Source organism: Phoxinus phoxinus (assembly GCF_949152265.1).
Source record: "Phoxinus phoxinus genome assembly, chromosome: 9".
NCBI lineage: Eukaryota > Metazoa > Chordata > Actinopteri > Cypriniformes > Leuciscidae > Phoxinus > Phoxinus phoxinus.
Window position 1 is genome coordinate 36,328,934 of NC_136884.1, and position 20,861 is coordinate 36,349,794.

The 20,861-nt window shown below is 40.6% G+C and overlaps 1 protein-coding gene across 1 annotated transcript in view; it reads left to right on the plus strand.

Moving 5' to 3' along the window:
• Positions 1-20,861, plus strand: part of LOC307004129 (stonustoxin subunit beta-like) — a 68,232-nt gene that overhangs the window by 22,680 nt on the left and 24,691 nt on the right. The window contains exons 2-3 of the mRNA XM_079623085.1: positions 1,711-1,806; positions 9,006-10,727. Coding sequence (XP_079479211.1) covers positions 1,713-1,806; positions 9,006-10,727 — 1,816 coding nt within the window. The 5' untranslated portion in view covers positions 1,711-1,712. The remainder of the gene's footprint in view (positions 1-1,710; positions 1,807-9,005; positions 10,728-20,861) is intronic.

The following is a 20,861-nucleotide window of genomic DNA, read 5'->3' on the forward strand; positions in this document are numbered from 1 at the left end:
ATGGCTTAGCACCAAACTGATAACATTGCTCCAATGTATGGCCTTTTTCACAGAATGCACAAGGTTTAGTGAAAGCACTGATAACTGGTGCACTGTTGCTTTTCATCATTGTCAAGTCCTTTTGAGTTTCACCAACTTGTGTGCAGTCAGTTACAAAACTACTACTTCCTTTTCCTTCTCTTTTCAGCATATTTCCTTGAAGAGACTTGTTGGTGTGTTTTCTATCACCCGCCAAAGCATCCAGATCTCCAAAAAGTGGGTTTGATATTACCTTTGCTTGACGGTCAACAAACTCTACCAACTGAATGAACTTGGCTCTTCTTCTGTTGCGCTCCTCATACTCATAAGCATGGGCTCTCCATCTTTCACGCAAGTTGTAAGGCAGCTTTGAGATAATAATCCTCATGTTGGTAGGATTATTCAACTCATCCATGTATTCAATGTCCTCCATTACGTTGCGACAAGAAACCAGGAACAATGAAAAGGCACTTAAAGATTTTCCATCCTCAGACTTTATTTTAGGCCATTTGAAGGCCTTTTGCATTAAGGCCGTCGCAATTTTCAGCTCATTTCCAAACTTCTCATGCAAGAGTCTCATTGCTTCTGCGTAACCACGATCATTTGGCATGTGCTGGCAGCTTTTTACAAGGTCTCTGGGCTCACCTCTAGTATACTGCTCCAGAAAATACAACTTGTCAACACTACTGTCAGCTCTGGAGTCAACCGCATGTTCAAACGCCTTCATAAAAGATCTGAAATCAAGTGGATCTCCATGAAACAAAGGAACATCACGTTGAGGTAGACAAGACATCTGTTGGTTCTTCACAAGCATTGCTGTGATATCTGTCTGACGTTGCATTACTCTTTGAAGTTCTGATGTATCAGTATTCTGGCACAATGTTTCATTGACTGGTGTTGACCATTCCTTTGCAGTGTTTGTTTTCTTAGGTCTAACACTTGCAGGTATACTTGAGTGAAATGCTTCAAGAGGTGATAACATTTTACCATGCTTTGATCTTACACTGTATTCATCATATTCATAATGCTCCTGTTTTGGAATGACTACATCAGCTGCTTGGATAGCCACATTTTGACCTGCATACTGTAGTTGTTCTTCACAATCTTGATACACTTTAATTTTAGCATTAGACATTGCAAGAGCTGTTTCTACTTCCAACTTTTCCTTTTCAGCCTTTAACTTCGCTTCTTTCATTTCCAACTCCTGCCTTTCTTTTAAAGCGGCTGCTTTAGCCAACAAAGCTGCTCTGTTAGCTTCTTCCTTACGACGAACTGAGGATACTGTGGATATTGAGGATTTTTTGGAAACAGATGTTGCTCCACTTCTTGACTTATTAGAAGCGACTGTCTTGGATGACACCACTGACACACTATCCATTGGTGAGACTTCATTGTCACAGATTTGAGACATCTTAATGCACTGTTTTGTTTCCTCAATCCATGACTCCACTTTTTTCATGAAATTTTTGCAGCATAATAATTTAGGCTGAAACCAGAAATCCTGATCAGCATCATGCTCTTCATTTTTTAACCCTTTGGGGTCGGCAATTAGATTGCATTTTAAGGAACGTTAAAACGGGTTGTAAACTAATGAAATTAGTAACAAGTAAAAATAATTTTTGAATGATTAAGTAGTCATTATTAATCTTCAAATGTATAAATGTCCCCATTGTTCATTGTTATTTCCTGCAGCCATGGCATCATCACAGACCATTGAAGTGGCAGCTCTAGGAAGACCTCTGTATCCTGGGATGCTGTATGACTGCCGCAAGGATTCCTTCATTCCAGGTAGTGTACAGTACCTACTAAAATGCTTTTTATTCTCCTTTGCACCCAAATGTGAATCAACAATGTGGTAATTTAGAGATTTAAGATAAAGGACACAACTATTAAATTGGTTGTCTTATTGGCATGTTGACTTGAACAGTACATTTCGTCCTCACACGTTAATATTCAACAATAATATTGATCTACCTGCATTGACACTATTATATGATAATAGTTATGATAATCTCACTGAACTGAGCTGGACGATGATGTCATGTTTTTTCCAGAGCGGCTATATATAAATGAACTAAATTACTAACTTTTTTTACAAAAAAAATTAACCATCACTGAACTTACTTAACCCTCTAAGGTGTTTTTGGGGTCCTTGAGATGTTTTGATATGCCCTGATATTTGTATTTTCAGTAGCTTATAAACATATTAATGGAAAAGGTGTAATTACACTCTATTTAGCACGAACATGGCTATCATAATATGTGAGCAACATGTATGTACATGTTTGCATTTTTGAGAGAATATTATTTATGCGTGGTTATTCAAAAAACTCAAACTTAAATTTTCTGATATAAGACCACAAACGACCAACTTCACATATTCCCACAATACTTTTGACTAATGGAAGTTGTCGGCTAGAGTGTTTACTTTAAAATGATCTGAAAATCGTCCGGGCTAATCGTTCACATTAAACAATAGATTGATTTAAATTTTGTAAGACACTTTTTGTTTGGAAAGGCAATATGCAGGTGGGCGTGAATGATCCAACTAGGTCATGAATAATGTCCTCATTCACACCTGAGAGAAGACAAAGACCTGCTAATGCTGCATACTAATGAGCTTTCATTCAGGTGTCACTGAGCCACAAGAAAGAATGCAAAGACAACACACACACATACACACACACACACACATATATATATATACATACACACACACACATATATACACACACACACATACATATACAGTCATGGCCAAAATTGTTGGCACCCCTGGTAAATATGATCAAAACTGGCTGTAAAAAATAAATCTGCATTGTTTATCCTTTTGATCTTTCATTCAAAACATTGCCAAAATTCTAACCTTTCATTGAAGCAAGAGAATTGAAAGTGGGGCTAAATCACATTATGAAATAAATGTTTTTCTCCAAAACACGTTGGCCACAATTATTGGCACCCTTTTATTAAATACTTTTTGCAACCTCCTTTTGCCAAGATAACAGCTCTGAGTTTTCTCCTATAATGCCTGATGAGTTTGGAGAACACCTGACAAGAGATCAGAGACCATTCCTCCATACAGAATCTCTCCAGATCCTGCAGATTCCCAGATCCATGTTGGTGCTTCTTCTCTTCAGTTCAGCCCACTCATTTTCTATAGGGTTCAGGCCAGGGACTGGGATGGCCATTGCAGATCTTGGTTTTGTGCTCAGTGACCCATTTTTGATATTTGTTTTTGGATCACTGTCCTGTTGGAAGATCCAAACATGGCCCGTTATAAGATTTCTAGCACAGTCTGTTAGGTTTCGATTTTTTATCTGTTGGTATTTGATCCAATCCATGATGCCATGTATCTGAACAAGATGTCCAGGACCTCTGGCATAAAATTAGGCCCACAGCAGTAAAGATACAGCAGAGTATTTCATTTTACACATGGGGTACTTTTTTATCCCTGTGTGCACCAAACCCATCTTAAGTGTTTGCTGCCAAAAAAGCTATTTTTTTGGTTCCTCTGTCCATAGAACGTTTGAAAAGTACCTGACACTACTGGCACTTCAAACGGGACGGGTTCTATATTCTGTAGTTATATATATATATATTAGGGGTGTGCAAAGCAGCCGATATTTGTATCTGTATTTGTATTTGTTGAGGGGGGAAAAGTATTTGTATTTGTATTTGAGTAAAATTCAAAATAGGCGTAAAAAAAGAAAAAGAAATTTGTTACACTTCTAATTTACGTTATAGTGTAAGTATTCTTTAATTATATACATTCTAATAATGATGGATATGCAATATTGGTTGATATTTTTCCATAAATCCAGCAATGAAACAAGGAACGTCATTGAAAAGAAAATAACGTAACAGCCATTACCTCATCCATGGTTAAACCAACAACTAATAAAATACCATTGTGAACATTATGAAGCCTACATCTTGCTGTCTGCAAAAGACTGAGTAACTTAAACGTACCATTTAACTCCCACACGTGCATACAATTCGACACAACTAACGTTACGCACGCATTTTTAACCAAACGTAAACGTTAGGCTACTCTGTAAACAGCCTATTGTCTAAATTAGCGCGCTAAACAGCTGACGTTACGTAAACAGAGCGAACATGAGAGCGCCCGACTCCAGACGTCAATAATGCAGCGTAATGGAATAATCTCCCGATCAAACTCCACTTCCCGAAAGTTATAAACTGCCTCAGGAACCCAGTTAAGGTACAAACATCTATTCAACAAAACTAGTGATGGAGTTAAGTGTTTTTTCGCTCAGCCGAGCCCTCTCTGTTGCTGTGTGGAGCAGCCTGCGTCCGTCACTCACTCACTCTCTCACTCATCCGGGCGTCGTGCACTGCGGTCTCATGAGGAAACGCAGCTTTTTGATATAAAGTTTTTCCTATTCCCGAATACAAATATTTTTTAAAGTATTTGTTCGAAATAAGTATTTGTAAAAAACACGTTATTTGTGCCTTTCCGAATACCGTATTCGGGTTCGGCTCCACCCCTAATATATATATATATATATATATAACTACAGAATTGGTTCAGAGTTGGAAACATCTTGAAAAAATATAAGATAAAATATATTTTTCCACAAACTGTGTATGCTTGCAAATTGTATAATATCCAAGGTAAACATTTCTAGTAATTGTGCAGTTAATTCTCATTCGTATTTTCAGAACGTTTTGGATGTAGGCAATCCTCTCCCCAAATTTGTCACTAATAAAACACAAAAATAATTTAAAGGTGCCCTAGAATGTGAAATTGAATTTAACTTGCCATAGTTAAATAACAATAGTTTAGTACATGGACATGACATACAGTGAGTTTCAAACACCATTGTTTTCTCCTTCTTGTTTAAATCTCGTTTTTGAAAAACACCCCTGAAAAACGGGCGAATCTCCACATAACACCAACTGTGACGTAACCGATGGGATCATTAATATGTATGCCCCCAAAATTTGCATAAGCCAAGCCCTTTCAGAGATACGGTGCTACACAGAACTGCGCTGCGCAGGTGAAGCACACACACACACACGCACACAGACACACACGCACGCACGCACGAACGAACGAACGCACATACACACACACACGCACACACGTGACTGTTAAGTTCGTACTGAAAATAATGAATAAACTTACCACTCCGAAACGTCCATTTGCATTCTACAAACAACCGCTTGTTCCTCAAACTCTGCATCGTCGTCTGAAACCGGCTCAAACATATACGGTTGTACACCGAGGCCGTTTCTCAATACCAAGTACGCAAACTTCGGACTTGCGTCCTTGGTAGTTCAGACTTGCCAAGTTCGACTTATGCCTTCTGTACACCTAAAGACTTTGAAAAGATTTAGAAAAGACTTTATAAGATTATCAGCTCACATCTAAAGACTTGGTTTCACAGACTCACAGTCTCAGACTAAAGATTGTACAAACACTGAATCTTGTAGTGACACTATTTACAAGACTACAACAAATTTTTTCCTCCATTAAAATAGGCATTTTTATGCATATTTTATGTTTGATGAGTAAAAATATGTTAATTTATATTGTTTAATTACAATAAATCACTTTCTTTTCCAGGAAAAAAATGGGATGACCTAACTTTTTCACATGACTGTATATGGGGGTTATATGAATCTATATCATTATATGATGAGAACAATAGTTTGAACTAAATGTCTTGAAAGGGTATAATTTTATATGCAGGCATGTCGATGGCTTCGGCAATATCGGTCCACTTCTTTTCTTTTTCCACTCTGTCGTGGTATAAATGGCAGTTTACATCAAAAAGACACGGCTGCTCTGCTCCAACCCGATCACACCAAATGCGTCTATACAGCACGCAGTGTGTTTATCGTGTAATATATACGCGAAAATGAGTTTTTACGTGCATAGTATATGCATGGATAGCACATGGGTAGGTTTAGGGTGGGGTGTGTGTGTATGTATTATACGCTTGGGTAGGATTAGTGCTGTGGGGTGCGTGTGTATATCACGCAATAAAGTGCGTATGCACGCGCAAAACTGCATATCATATCAACGTAAAATCTCATTTTCGCGTATAAATTGCACGATAAACACACTGCGTGCTATAGAGACGCATTTGCGTGCTCAACAAGGCGCTCCTCTTTATCCACGGTCCATTTTCGCCTACTTGGCGCTCGTTGTGTTTCCACGTCCGTCGACATGTTTCTTTGTGACTGATGGCTTCCTGTTTCCGTCACTATGACTACGCTAGGACTTGCGATAATATCAAACATGTTTGATATGAAAGACTAGAGAAAGACTGGCATAAATCGGGTCGCCGACTGCAGATTATCCCCTCACATTTAACGATCGAGACGACGGGAGCGCGCCGAGACTCCAGTAAGATTCCTAAAGACTGCCGGTCTTTAGTCTGGGACTGTGAAAATCCTTTGGTGTACGCCCAGCATTAGGAGAACGAACTCCCGAGGACGAGAGGACGCAAGTCCGGTTATTCTGCAAATGGGACAGCGGTGTTCTTGATCTCGTCATTCAGCACGCTCTGGCTACTCCGGTTATCTCTTTATGTATATTTTTATTTAGGCAACAAAAACGAAATAGGGTATAAAACAACACTCTGCCTCTTTTCATTTAAAAAAAAAAAAATCTTAAACACATTAAATGGCCACACAAATGTGGTTCAGGCAACGTGTACATTGATTATCTTCACTGCATATATTTATAACAACACGAAATATAAAACGCAACCCTGCTTCTTTTTGTTTTCATTTTAAAAATATGAAACATTATTGAACATTAAAACTGACATTTAAAAAACAGAGACGGGGTTGTGTTATTTTATTTTATTATACATGTACAGTGAAGAGAATGTATATTAAAATAAATATAAAAAATATTATATATTTTTTTTAAATATATAACTGTCAGCCTAAAATAAAATTACACAATTGACTCTTTTCGTTAAATGTCAGTTTTAATGATCTGATATCCAGTATAAAAGTATAAGTAAATAAAAATAAATAAAGCAAACAATTCAGTCAAACATAAGTCAGCTTAAAATAGCCTATAGCTCAAGTTAAATAGCCTAAATATATACAATTATGAAACTTCACTTTGCCCTCAGCCAAAACGATTTGCCATGGAACACATTATAGATTAATGAGACCAAAGATCGCCCGTTAGATATAGGCTACACAAGACAAATAATATCTCATGTTTAACCACTAGACTAGAGACAGCAGAGCCAGCGGCAAACATCAGAAGCACTAGCCGAGGAAAAGTTGTTCCAGTCGGGGTTATTGAGCGCTGAGCGCCCGGTGATCGCCTGGATCTCACAACTCCGAAAACGTCAGATACATTTTTCAAATAGGCGCTATCTTTATAAATAAACCACAGATTTGAGCTTTAAACAACTACATTCTCGACTGAAACACTCTTAGAATTACATTTCGTGACACGATAACAGTAGTATTTTGATATTACGCGGGTTTTCTCCTCTGCCATTGACGCTTGCACGTCGGACCTGTTTGCTGTGACTCTCTGAGCTCTTGTAATGAGCCCGCAGTGAAAGAGCCAATCAGAGCAGAACTCCTCATTACTATTCATGACCCTTCCAAATAAGGTAAAAACAGACCATTTCATTCTAGGGCCAATTTATAGGGTTGGAAATTGACCTGTAAAACCTTTTCTGGACATTTTAAATGTCTTTTTAAGCCACATACCCTCTATGTAGATATCAGGGACAAAATTAAAATATTATTTCAACACATTCTAGGGCACCTTTAAAGAGAAGGCTTATATTGACCTTTTAAGATTTTGTTTGCACCTTGTAAATTAGGTTTTGATGTGGCAGTAAAAACTTTATAATCTATCCAAAACGAAATGTTGTCTTTCATATTTCGTCTGTAACATATCGTCTTTTATAATATATATTAGGGCATAAATGTTAATTTGCAGTTTAATATGTTGCTTATACAAAGACATTTTATTTCAACGTATTCAGTTGATTTTTACTCATCTCAGTAGGCAATATAGATAGTTTCATTCACACACAGACACGCGCGAGCTGTAGTAAACAACAACATGCATATGTGCCGTTCATTCATTCAAACACAGAAACGCGATTCAAATTTAAACAGTCTTTTGCGGTTTGCAGACACCATTTCATATCGCGATTAGAACAAAGCACGTACTGATCTGCAGCTGGATCCGTTGTTAGGCTACTCCAGCACGTTTGAGGTAAAATTTCCAGGATTATCACAATATTATTATTCCTCACAGCGAGTGTGTTGTCCAGCTGTTGTGGGCGTTGACTGGTTTGCATGTGTTGCTTCAGATCTGCGTTTGAATAGCGCCCGCTCTCCATGGGCGTGTCACATTAGCAGAGTAATGAGCTGCCAGAACGATAATGAGAACGGCTGATCTCTCTCTCTTTTTATATAGATTACATAAACAGAGAATATTTCTTTTAGTTTTGAATTAGATAATTTAAAACTACACAGTTATATGATTATAGAGATATATAGCTTATGTCTGAGTGAATAGTATTCGCTGAGTTTTGTTTAAGTTTAGAGACGTGCTTCAGAAAAAAAGTTCACGGAGACGGAGAGGCATAAAGCACTCCCTGTTTACTTTCTTTATTTTACAAAAGCACATTGTTTTATTTCGATTGTAAGTGGACACATAAAAAAGTAGACATTTAACAGCTGATTTTTTCATATTTCTTAAGGCTGTATGACCAAAACTGACGGAGTATTTTAGGTCTATTTTGCTGCTATGTAAAAAAAAACGAGCAAAACGCGCCCGCGCATTTGCCGACCTCAGAGGGTTAAGCTGGAGGATGGAGCTATTTTTGTTCTAGAAACAAACTTTGTTGCATTATTTTCCTGTTATCACTGTAAAGCTGCTTTAAAACAATCTGTATTGTAAAATGTGCTATATAAATACAGGCGACTTGACTTGACTTAACTGTTAAAGCCATTTCTCATTTCAGGTGTCACTCTGTGGGATAAGAAGTCACTGAATGAAAATTTGGACACCCATCCAAAGCCCATGACAGATTTGAAGTTCAGTAGCTCCGACTCTCTCTCTAGTAAGTCCAAACTCCTGGATGTGAGTGCTTCCCTGAAGGCCAGCTTCTTGGGAGGGTTGGTGGAGGTGGGAGGATCTGCCAAGTTTCTGCGTGACACCAAATCCTCAAACCAACAGTCCAGAGTAACAATGAATTACAGTGAAACCACAAGATTTGACCAGCTCACTATGAGCCATCTGGGTCAGATCACCTACCCTCAGGTCTTTGACCAGAAAACTGCAACTCATGTGGTCACGGCTGTACTGTACGGAGCTCGGGCCGTCATGGTGTTTGATCTGACATTTTCAGAAGAGGAAGAAAAGCAGGAGATTGAGGGAGAACTGGATGTCATGGTCAGGACGATTCCTCAATTTTCCATTAAGGGACAAGGAGCTTTACAAATGACAGAAGGTCGTAATAATATGGCTGAGAGCATCGCCTGCACATTTTACGGTGACGTCCGCCTTGATCGGAGTCCCACCACTTACACGGAGGCCCTAGAGGTGTACAAGAAGCTCCCCACTATACTGAAGGAGAATCCAGAGAATGCAGTCCCAATAAAAGTCTGGCTCTATCCTCTTTCTCTACTGGATACAAAAGCTGCTCAGTTGGAGAGAGAAATCACCACACATCTGGTTTACAAGACTGAAGATATAATCGAGGGGCTGGGAGAAGTAGAGAGGAAATGCAACGACTTCTCCAGAAAAACTCTGGTAAATGTTTTCAAAGACATCAGAGAGAGGCTCAGTTTATTTCAGGGCTCTCTTAACATTTACAAAATGGTGTTCCTGAAAGCAGTGGCCAAGGTCTTGCCTGCTATACGAGGAGGAGAGATGGAGCAAAATTCATTGGAAGACATCCTGAAGATCCACTACAGCTCCCCCTTTAATGCTGACAAGCTTAACCAGTGGTTAGATCATGCAACGGCTGAACTTAACATCTTGAGTTCTCACACCGAGATACTGAAGGGAATCAATACTGAAGACTCAAACCGTCTCAACACCATCCTCTTTAATCCTGATATTAATGCTGTGGTGTGCTTGACCTTCACATCTCTGAAGTATGAAGACCCAGATCTTTCAGCCATGGAGAAGTTTCTGGAATCTGTCGAGTTTAAAGAGCCAGATGTGGGAATGAAACACAATTATAGCACGCTAGTATCAGAAGAGTGGCTCAACAATCCTGGTGTCATGTCAAAGATGATAGAGAACTTATCCCTTTTCAGAAGTTTTTCAGAGGCTAATAAAGATGAAAAGAGATATCGATTCATTATTTCTGCCATCTCCGATTCCTCCAGTCCAGGCTCCTCTATCTATCTGTATGCAAAAGGGAAGCTGACAGACACACAGTTCCAGCCCGTGTCGAAGCCTCCCCCACCAGAAGTGAAGCAGGTCCTGGAGGACAGTGTGTCCCTGAAACTGAAGAAGTCCCCTACTGGAGAAACTGTGCAGTACAGAGTGGAGTACCAGCAGGTGAAAGCAGATTCTGGCTCTGAGGAACAGTGGATTATCATAAACACAGCTGATGAAGACTTTACTCTGACTGGATTGGAGTTTGGAAAGCAGTACTTGATCCGCTACAGGATAGTGGGTAAAGTGGGAGTGAGTGAAGCCAGTGACACCATCGGCCCCATACAGTCTTCAGGTGAGTGTCATATGCACATTTCTTTGCATTAATCTTTATTTAAAAAAATTATATATATATATATTAGGGGAGTGCAAAGCAGCCGATATTTGCATCTGTATTTATATTTGTTGAGGAAAGTATTTGTATTTGTATTCGAGTAAAATTCAAAAAAGGCGTAAAAATCCTTTTTTTTTGCGTTACACTTCTAATTTACGTTATAGTGTAAGTATTCTTGAATTATATCCATTATAATAATTATGGATATGCAATATTGGTTGATGTTTTTCCATAAATCCAGCAATGAAACAAGGAACGTCATTTAAAAGAAAATAACATAACAGCCATTACCTCATCCGTGGTTAAACCAACAACTAATAAAATACCATTGTGAACATTATGAAGCCTACAGCCTACATCTTGCTGTCTGCAAAAGACAGAGTAACTTAAATGTACCATATAACTCCCACACGTGCATACAATTCGACACAACTACACAAGCATTTTTAAACTTTTTAACCGAACGGTAACGTTACTCTGTCAACAGCCTATTGTCGTTCATGTTGTTACAAATAGTCCGTAAAGACGCAGAGTATATTATGTATTTGATGTCTAATGTAGGCTACTGTTGTATTACACATTTATTAAATGTTTAATTTAGGAAACTACAAAAGTGAAGAGACTAAATGTTTAGATCAGCTGCGAAACTTCCCGCAAGAGAGTCCGGCCAGTCCTGTTCTCGCGTCTCAGCGTTTGAATAGTTATGCTGATTGGATTAGGATTGGTAACACTACTTCATTTACATGCTTTGTTCTCATCACAATGTAAACCCCTGCCCCTAAATGTATATAAATTGCAAGGGAATTTAGTTTAGTTAGACTGTTGGACGAACTACAGCAATGCACAGCGAAGTTCTCAAAAAAGAATAACTTCTGCTTGAAAGATATCCCAAAGTCTCCTGGTCTCTGCTTTGAAGAAGGAAAAAGTTTCCTACACTACTGTACTTAATCATATGACATTCACAATAAACAATACAAAGCCTTGAACAAGTGACATGTACATGGCTCTGTATGAAAACCAATCGGACATTTAAAACTATAGCTGACATAAAAATAAAATAAACTAATAAACAATAACAATAATAAACAAAATACACACTCAATAAAAAATCAACTTAACACACAAAAACGGTTGACTCTTAAGCCCACTGTAGAAAAGACCTCAGTCAACCATGAAAACAAAATGATTATGATTTAATATAAATAATATATTTAACAAATTAAAATCTAATTATTTATATTCTTTAATAATAATCATTATTAATTACTCATAATAAATGCAAAGCATACAGAAGTTCATTGTAAAGGAAGTAATTGAACTGACCACAGGAAAATAAAATCTATAAATCAAGGTATGACAACAAATTCAAGCTTCAATGCAACGTGATCTCATGAGAATACGTGTGTGTTTTTACGTAAAGTGTAGTTCTACCACACGTACATTTATTTACGTTTTAATACACAGAGAAACGTATAATACTGGTGTATTTATAGCACTAAAAGTAGCTATAGTAGTACATATGAAAAGCGCTATATAAATGCCTGCCTCATTCATTCATGCTGAAGCTAGTTTGATACTGTTTAGTTGTATGTTCTGCAGTATAATTTAAATATGTAAGCTACATTATTAGCTAACTAAGGTGACTATGGTTTACAGATATTACAGATACCTCATATTTAACATTTAATAACGTGATTTACTGTAACTTCGGTTGTGTATAGTGACTATTCTCGTTATGCTAATCTGAATGAAACCCTTCTGCTGGGACACTCTCTCTCTTGCTCCAGTTTCTCTAACCAGAAACCCCCACCACCATTTCTACTAGTGCTTAAAGGGATACTCCACCGTTTTTTTCATATTAAACTATGTTATTCGCTTAACTAAGACGAGTTAATACATACCTCTCTCGTCTCAGTGCGTGCACTTAATCGCTCTGTCTTGCGGAGAAACTTTGTTAGCACTTAGCTTAGCCCAGTTCATTCAATAGGGGCCAAGCAGAGAAGCTACCAAACACCTCCACGTTTTCCCTATTTAAATACAATTACTCGAGTAGTGTAACTCGACCTAAGACGGTGACACAAAACAAAACGTTGCGCTTTTCTAAGCGTGTAAAATGGATAACTTGTATGGCGGAATACCATAGCAAGTGCTTGAGTATGCTGCTTTATTGATATCTCCGGCCTGCATTCACATGACCCACAATGTTGCAGTGAACACAAATACTCAGTGCATCTCTACCGAAAAACAACAGGAAAACAAGAAAAAACACATCTCCGCTCGTACTATGCTGTACACTCGACCATGCGTGTTCCGGACTACAATACCCATGATTCCCTCCCAATTGTACTACAATTTACGCCCTTACGACATTAAAGGAACAACTCCTTATTTCCCCTTTGTCCCACAACACTACCCCCACTCTGGAATGGTAATTAACTATAATACCAATCCAGCACTAGCCTGGTAATACCAGACTCTGCTACTTCACTTTGCTTCGTAGACAGAGTCTGGAATGGCATAATAGAGAAGTGTTTTCTCTCTCGCTAGGGAGCGCTTGTCTGAAGTTTAAAATCATTGGTTACCCGTAAGCCAATCAGATAAGTTTAGTTAGGACGTATGTTATGCGCCTGTACAGCCGCATCGAACCACAGACATCATGCATCGAACTCAAATCTATGATCGAACTTCCACTGTAAATCTGCTATAAACACATGATGATGCGAGCGAAATACTGGAGTGAACATGGCTGTAAACGACTTTTGCAGATTATGCAAAGTTAATCTACGTATCCACGGTACAATCACGGCCTCTAAACTTATTTTTGACAGAGTGAAACAAGAAAATATTTGTAGCCAACTCTCAAATTTAGAATTAGATATTTTAAACACAGCCAGTGCCGCTGCTAGCCATTTCGGTGCCCTAAGCATAATTCCTTTATGATGCCCTCTTCCCCGAGAAGCTTCATGAGGCACGCACGCCTCTCTTGCTCTCTCTCCCTCTCTGCCGTGCACGCACTACGCGGTTTGGAGCACAGTCTCTGTCTCGCGGGCGCGCTCGCTCTAGATTCCGGAGATTTTAACTAATTCGCGGGCATCAGTGAGCCGCTATCAATATGCGGGAGACTCCCGGAACGCTATTTTTTTGGTGCCCCTTCAGCTCTTGGTGCCCTACGCACAGCGCGTGGTGGGAGCGGCGGCACTGGTTCTCCATAACAGAGCGAATTGCATCCCGTGTCTCGTTTCGGTTTTCGATTTCTCTGACCTACAATGTAAAACTCGGCGCTTAGCGTCTACGTCACGGCTCTCAGCCCGCCCTCTGTTCGTTGATTGGCCCGGCTGTCCGAAGGCCGGTGGAAAACTGAAAGATAGGCCGCTATCTCAGACTGACTACAGGAGCGAAATGAAATTAGCGGAAGTAGGAAGTCTGACGTAGTCAGGCTAATCCAGCACCTCTTGCATAGAAAAACATAAAATATATCAACATTTCACAGTGCAAATAACAGGAATACATCCAACATACTGCGTCCTGTTTCTTTTTTTTTGAGGCAACTTCACTTGATGGAGCATACAGTCCATGTTAGCAAACTCCACTCAATTGATATACTAGCCTTTGTAATCCAGCCCCACGTGACAGGGTAAACAGTCCATAAGGCAGAGGGTAGCACGGTGCTTGGAAAGGGGGGGGAAAGGATGGCATAAAAGTTTAGTACACACAGTCCCTTTTTGGAAGCAGTCCAATTAGTGGATGGAATCTCTCTTCCACATCGCCCTTTTTTTTCCTTTTCTAAAGGAGGAAATAGCAGCTGAGCTTTTGCACACAAAGATGTTAACAGTAATAATACCTTGTTATTGATGAACTCACCCATATGCACAACAAATAACATCCACATGGGTCAACATAGAAAATAAAAAAAACATTAATGCAACATTAATTCTCTTTTAACAGTAGAACAGTTTGTATGTTCGTCAAAGTCTCTTTTCCTCGAGCATCAGTTTGTCCAGTCACCAAACCACTTTGGTGGTCTCTTAACTCGTGGCGGCCTACCCCCGATTTGGCCGTTAACAGTCCATGGTTGACTTGGTTGCACCGTGCTACCTTCTCTGCACTGCACATTTCTATCCTCCTGTTTAGTCATTGGCACACAATACGTTTCATCAAGTACATCCAAGCCGCTGTCATTTACAGGTTCCTCTGCAAAGAGGTGAGTGAGGCCAAGCTCAAGGTCAAGGTCACTAACGTTAGCCCCAAGACTGGGAGTAGGAACCTCCTGGGGTTGCCAGGCCTCCAAACTCTTAAACACCCAGCTATTTTCCAAGGGTTGTCGGGAATGATACGGCTTGAGCTTATCGTGATGAACGACCTTTACTTTTGTCTTTGGACCTTTCTGGATTCGATACACCATATCATCTAGGTGTCCCAGAACGAAGTAAGGACCCTCATAGGCAGGTAGGAACTTCCTGATCTTATTTTGCACCCTTTTAGTCCCTTTTATGAGGTACCACACAGCATCACCGACCTTATAATGTGTCCTTGCCTCATTCTTGCTTTTTGGCACGTTCAACAGAACGACCCAGTTGCTCTCTGGCAATTTGATGTGCCAACTCTAACCTTTCTCTCATTTCAGCCACATATTGTGGGGGAGTGGGAGCTGAGGTTTCATTAAAAGGCAGCCCTACAACTAGATCAACAGGCTCTGTCAACTACCGGCCGAAGAGCATCATGTTTGGGGTGAAACCAGTGGAGCTATGCTTGGTAGCTCGGTAAGCCATCACAGCCATGGGAACCATGACATCCCAGTCCCAGTGACACCGCTCTGAAGTGGTAGCCAGTATTTTCTGGAGGGTGGCGTTAAACCGCTCCACTTGTCCATCCGACTGGGGTCGGAAAGGTGTCGTTCGAGTCTTCTCAATTCCTAATAATTCACACATCGCTTGGAAAACACAGGATTCGAAGTGACCGCCTGGTCGTTGGGCAGAGGGTAGGCTTCCACCCACTTAGTGAAATAGTCCTGCACAACAAGAATGTAACGGTTGAATCGTTCCGTTTCGTTCATGGGGCCCATCAAATCAACAGCAATCCTTTCCATGGGAGCCCCAACCCGAACAGTGCCCATTGGCGCTTGTGGGGTCTTTGTGGGTCGAGCCTTCGCAGCACAGCTGGCACACGTGCGACTCCAGAGTGTAACATCATCCCGCATCTGGTACCAGTAATACCGTGACTGTAATCGGGACAGCGTCCGCTCCACCCCAAAGTGTCCACCCACTGGTCCATTGTGCATCTGATGCATGACATCCTTCCGAAAGACTTTTGGCAAGATAATTTGAGGATAAAACTCGGGGCCCTCCATCAGGTAGAAGCGCCTTACCAGGGTGCCATCTTTTAGATACAATCTCTTCCACTGGCTCCAGTAAGCTTTAGTCGCCGGTCCATAAGGCAACACGTCACCCCAGGGGGGCCGTTCCCCACCTTCCTCCATCCACCTTTTGATTGGGGCAATATCGCTGTCAGTTGCCTGAGTGGAGCGAAGTTCCTCAGCAGTCCACCCTAGGAATGGAGCAGTACTTGCCGTCATGTACCCCCACTGGACAGAACTCGGGATTAGCATTTCCATTTCCAGGTCCGATGTCAAAATCACACTGAACTGCCTGATGACAAACCTGAGGGCTATTGGAAGAAGGTTCTTTAAGGCTGCAGGCACAATTCGAACAACATGGCCTCCTGGATAGCACATCTGCATTTTCATGTTGGCGCCCAGGCCGATGCACAACTTTGAAATCATACTCTCCAAGCTTTTCCAACCACCGAGCCAACTGTCCTTCTGGTTCTGTCATGTTTATCAGCCACTGCAGACTACTATGATCTGTCCGCACGACAAACGGTCTGCCCAAAAGATATTGACGGAAATGTGCTGAGAACTCAACTACAGCCAACAACTCTCTCCGTGTGGTGCAGTAATTCCGCTCCGTTAGTGTCAATCCTCGACTGCCATAGGCTAGTACACGTTCCTCACCATGTTGGAGTTGGGATAACACAGCTCCGATTCCGAAATTGCTGGCATCCGTATCGAGAATGAGGTCGCCATGATCCATAGGATACCCCAGAACAGGAGCAGTGGTGAGTAGCTCCTTCAGTTTTTCAAATGCTTGATTACTTTCAGGAGTCCATTGAAATCTGGCATTCTTCCGCAACAGATCATGAAGGGGCTTAGCCACCGTGGCAAAATCTCTGACAAAGCGCCGATAGTAAGATGCTAAACCAACGAATTGTCGGATTTCATTAACACTTGTAGGCTGTGGCCATTCTTGAATCTTTTCCACCTTCTGAGGATCAGTGCTGATGCCCTCCTCTAAAACTACATGACCAAGATAGATCACCTGGCGGCGGAAGAGGCAGCACTTGGCAGGTTTCAACTTGAGGTTGGCCTGGCGCAACCTTTCGAATACCTGCGCTAGGCGCTGAATCATTTCTTTGGCATCCCTCCCCAGGACAATTATGTCGTCCAAATAGACTAAGCAAATTTCCCATTGTAGTCCAGCCAGGACACGATCCATTAAGCGCTGAAACGTCGCTGGGGCGTTGCACAGCCCAAATGGCATCACATTCCATTCAAATAACCCCTTCCTGCTGCAGAACGCAGCAGCCTGCCGTGCACTTGGAGTTAACTCCACCTGCCAATAGCCTGAGGTTAGATCCAGGGTGCTAAACCATTTCGCCATAGACAGAGTGTCCAGGGTATCCTGAATTCGCGGAAGGGGGTAAGCATCTTTGATAGTGCGTTCATTCAGGATTCTATAGTCCACACACAGTCCGTATGTCTGATCTTTCTTCCGTACCATAAAAATTGGCGAAGCCCAGCTGCTATGGCTAGGGGCAGCTAAACCAGTGTCAAGGTTTTGCTGAATCTGTTCGTCTGCACTGCGCTGTTTCTCAAAGGCCATTCTTCGGGGCTGCTGTTTTACCGGTGGACATGGTCGTGTTTGGATGTCATGTTGCACCAGGTTGGTGCGACCAAGGCCCATCGGTCCAGCTGAGAAAACATCACCATAAGTGCTCAGGAGTTCTGCAAGCTCTTCATGATCCGACTTCCCCAGATGCACTATACTCTCAGCCTATAAAGACTGTAAATGACATGAAACCGTTGCGGTGGTTGGGCTCGCCGTTGGCAGCTCAGAATTGGCAACCTTCACGACATTTGCAGGCTCTAGAAACTCGGCAATGGCCCCCTTCCTTACTTGCACGGCAATGGTGCCTGGGTTATACAGTCTTATTGGAATCTGTTTATTTGGTTGAGCATCAACTACAATCCGTGCCACCAACATTCTGTGTTTCTCCATAAACCCTTTTGTTGGACTCAGTAACACATTGGCCTGCACATGCTCTATATACACAATATACGGCACAATATATTCACGTCCTGCTTCCAGAACAGCGGTGCGTGCTATTCTAACAACATGTACCCTGGGTTTGTTTTTGGGATTAAAGTAAGGTATCTGCTCACCGAACAGTAAAATTTTCTGACTGCCAAAGTCGAGACGTGCTCGTGCTTGTTCCAGGAACGGATGTCCAAGAATGGTTTCTGTGTCCTCTGTTACATCGGCTACAATGAAGTTAACGCTGACTGTGTGTGTTCCGACCTGTATCGGCACGTGGACTTCCCCAAGAACATTCACATTTATAGGACCTATTCCTTGCAGAGCCTGTACTGTTGATAGTTTAAGTGGGGGTTGAAAAAAATCACGAATAAAAGAAACTATCACTTTAAAGTTGGAAAAAAAACCTAAACTAAAATAAAAGTCTTTTTTTGTGACACAGGGTTGTTTTCATTTAGGATACTTTTTTCATACACGCACGCACACATATACAAATACATACATAATGTTACATAGGCACGACCCCACATGCTAAGATACGTGGAAGAGTATTCGGACATCCGCCTCCCGAGTTTCAGCAAAAATATTCCCAATCAACTCTTCTGATGTCTACCGCTTGAATCGCCATGTTTTTGGCCGTTTTCTCTTTTATTATTTTATGCTGTCTCTGTTCAAATCTTTCCGATCCGCTCTGTCTGAAAGCTGCCGTCATTTGCTGACAGAAAGCCTGAAATTACCGTAATATGCCGTATATTGCCGAAATACAGCAATTTGAAATGTTTTGATAATACAGACGGTTAAAGAGTTACGGTAACATGAATACAGATTGCTGGTGTGTGTCGTGGAAAAAATACTGCTTGAATATATTTGTATAAATAAGATCTAAGACTAAGCACAGTTTTTGCTTTAAAATTGTAAAGTTGTTGAGCAGATGCTGTTAAGTAAAATAATATCTTAGGTTAAATTTATGCAAAATCATTTCTGGGTCATTCTATGGAAATGTAAATTTTCTGTCCCTAGCCTTTACAGAAATATCACACTTGAAAAACACTTTAGGGTTACATTTTCTTTACATTCAAAAAATATATATATGTTATTTGTACAATTACACCTTCTTGAGCCATCAATGTGGCAATATTGTATTTTTAATTAATTATATAGAATTCCAAGTACCAGATGTGCTCGTCCCAACAGTCTTGTACAGAGGAAAAATGCTTTAATTTAATATCAATGACAAGTTTATCCCCCATTTAAAATACAATAATGTATACATAACAATCAAATATATTATGTGAATGATATAAAAAAAAATGCTGAATAGATATTATAAAATAATTTTGAATGAAAGTGGTCCCCTGGAGTTGTGTCACTGGTGTTACCATTACACATCTAAATATCTAATAATTTGACATAAAAATCACACTGATGACATCACTCGACTTCCTTCTTCCAAACTCATGAATATCTATGACGTATATCCACGGTACTGTATGTCTCTTTTCAGTTATCAGAAATGTCCTGATTTATCTCATGATTTCATATGAAGCTTTAGTTGAACTCACTGGTTTGACCTACTTTATTGTTAGGGGAAAAAAACTAGAATAATTATGTATTACACTACTTAATTTAGTTAGTATACCATAATTGACAAGATGTGGTTTGATACCTCGTAGTGTCCATTTTGTAAACACCGGTGACTCCCATTTACAGAAACTGTATTCATTTATTCATTTACATTTATTCATTTAGCTGACGCTTTTATCCAAAGCGACTTACAATTGCTATATATGTCAGAGGTCGCACGCCTCTGGAGCAACTAGGGGTTAAGTGTCTTGCTCAGGGACACATTGGTGTCTCACAGTGGATTCGAACCCGGGTCTCTCACACCATATGTTTCTTATCCATTGCGCCATCACCATCTACTTAATAATGGTTGAAGAATAATGATATGTGGCCTTATGTGTGTCATTGGTGTTACTGTCTTTTTCTGTCATGTTAAATAAATGTCACATGTGACATGATAATACGTTTACATCAATTTAATTCTGATGCAGTCAAAGTTAAGATTTAAAGGATTGCATCATTACTTGATTTTAACTGTAGCGGTGTGTTATCCTTAGCAGCGGTGTGTTATACTTAGCAGAGGTGTGTTATACTTAGCAGAGGTGTGTTATCCTTAGCGGCGGTGTGTTATCCTTAGCAGAGGTGTGTTATCCTTAGCAGCGGTGTGTTATCCTTAGCAGCGGTGTGTTATCCTTAGCAGAGGTGTGTTATCCTTAGCAGCGGTGTGTTATCCTTAGCAGCGGTGTGTTATCCTTAGCAGAGGTGTGTTATACTTAGCAGCGGTGTGTTATCCTTAGCAGCGGTGTGTTATCCTTAGCAGAGGTGTGTTATCCTTAGCAGCGGTGTGTTATCCTTAGCAGAGGTGTGTTATCCTTAGCAGAGGTGTGTTATCCTTAGCAGAGGTGTGTTATCCTTAGCAGCGGTGTGTTATCCTTAGCAGAGGTGTGTTATCCTTAGCAGAGGTGTGTTATCCTTAGCAGAGGTGTGTTATCCTTAGCAACGGTGTGTTATCCTTAGCAGAGGTGTGTTATCCTTAGCAGCGGTGTGTTATCCTTAGCAGCGGTGTGTTATCCTTAGCAGCGGTGTGTTCTCCTTAGCAGCGGTGTGTTCTCCTTAGCAGCGGTGTGTTCTCCTTAGCAGCGGTGTGTTCTCCTTAGCAGCG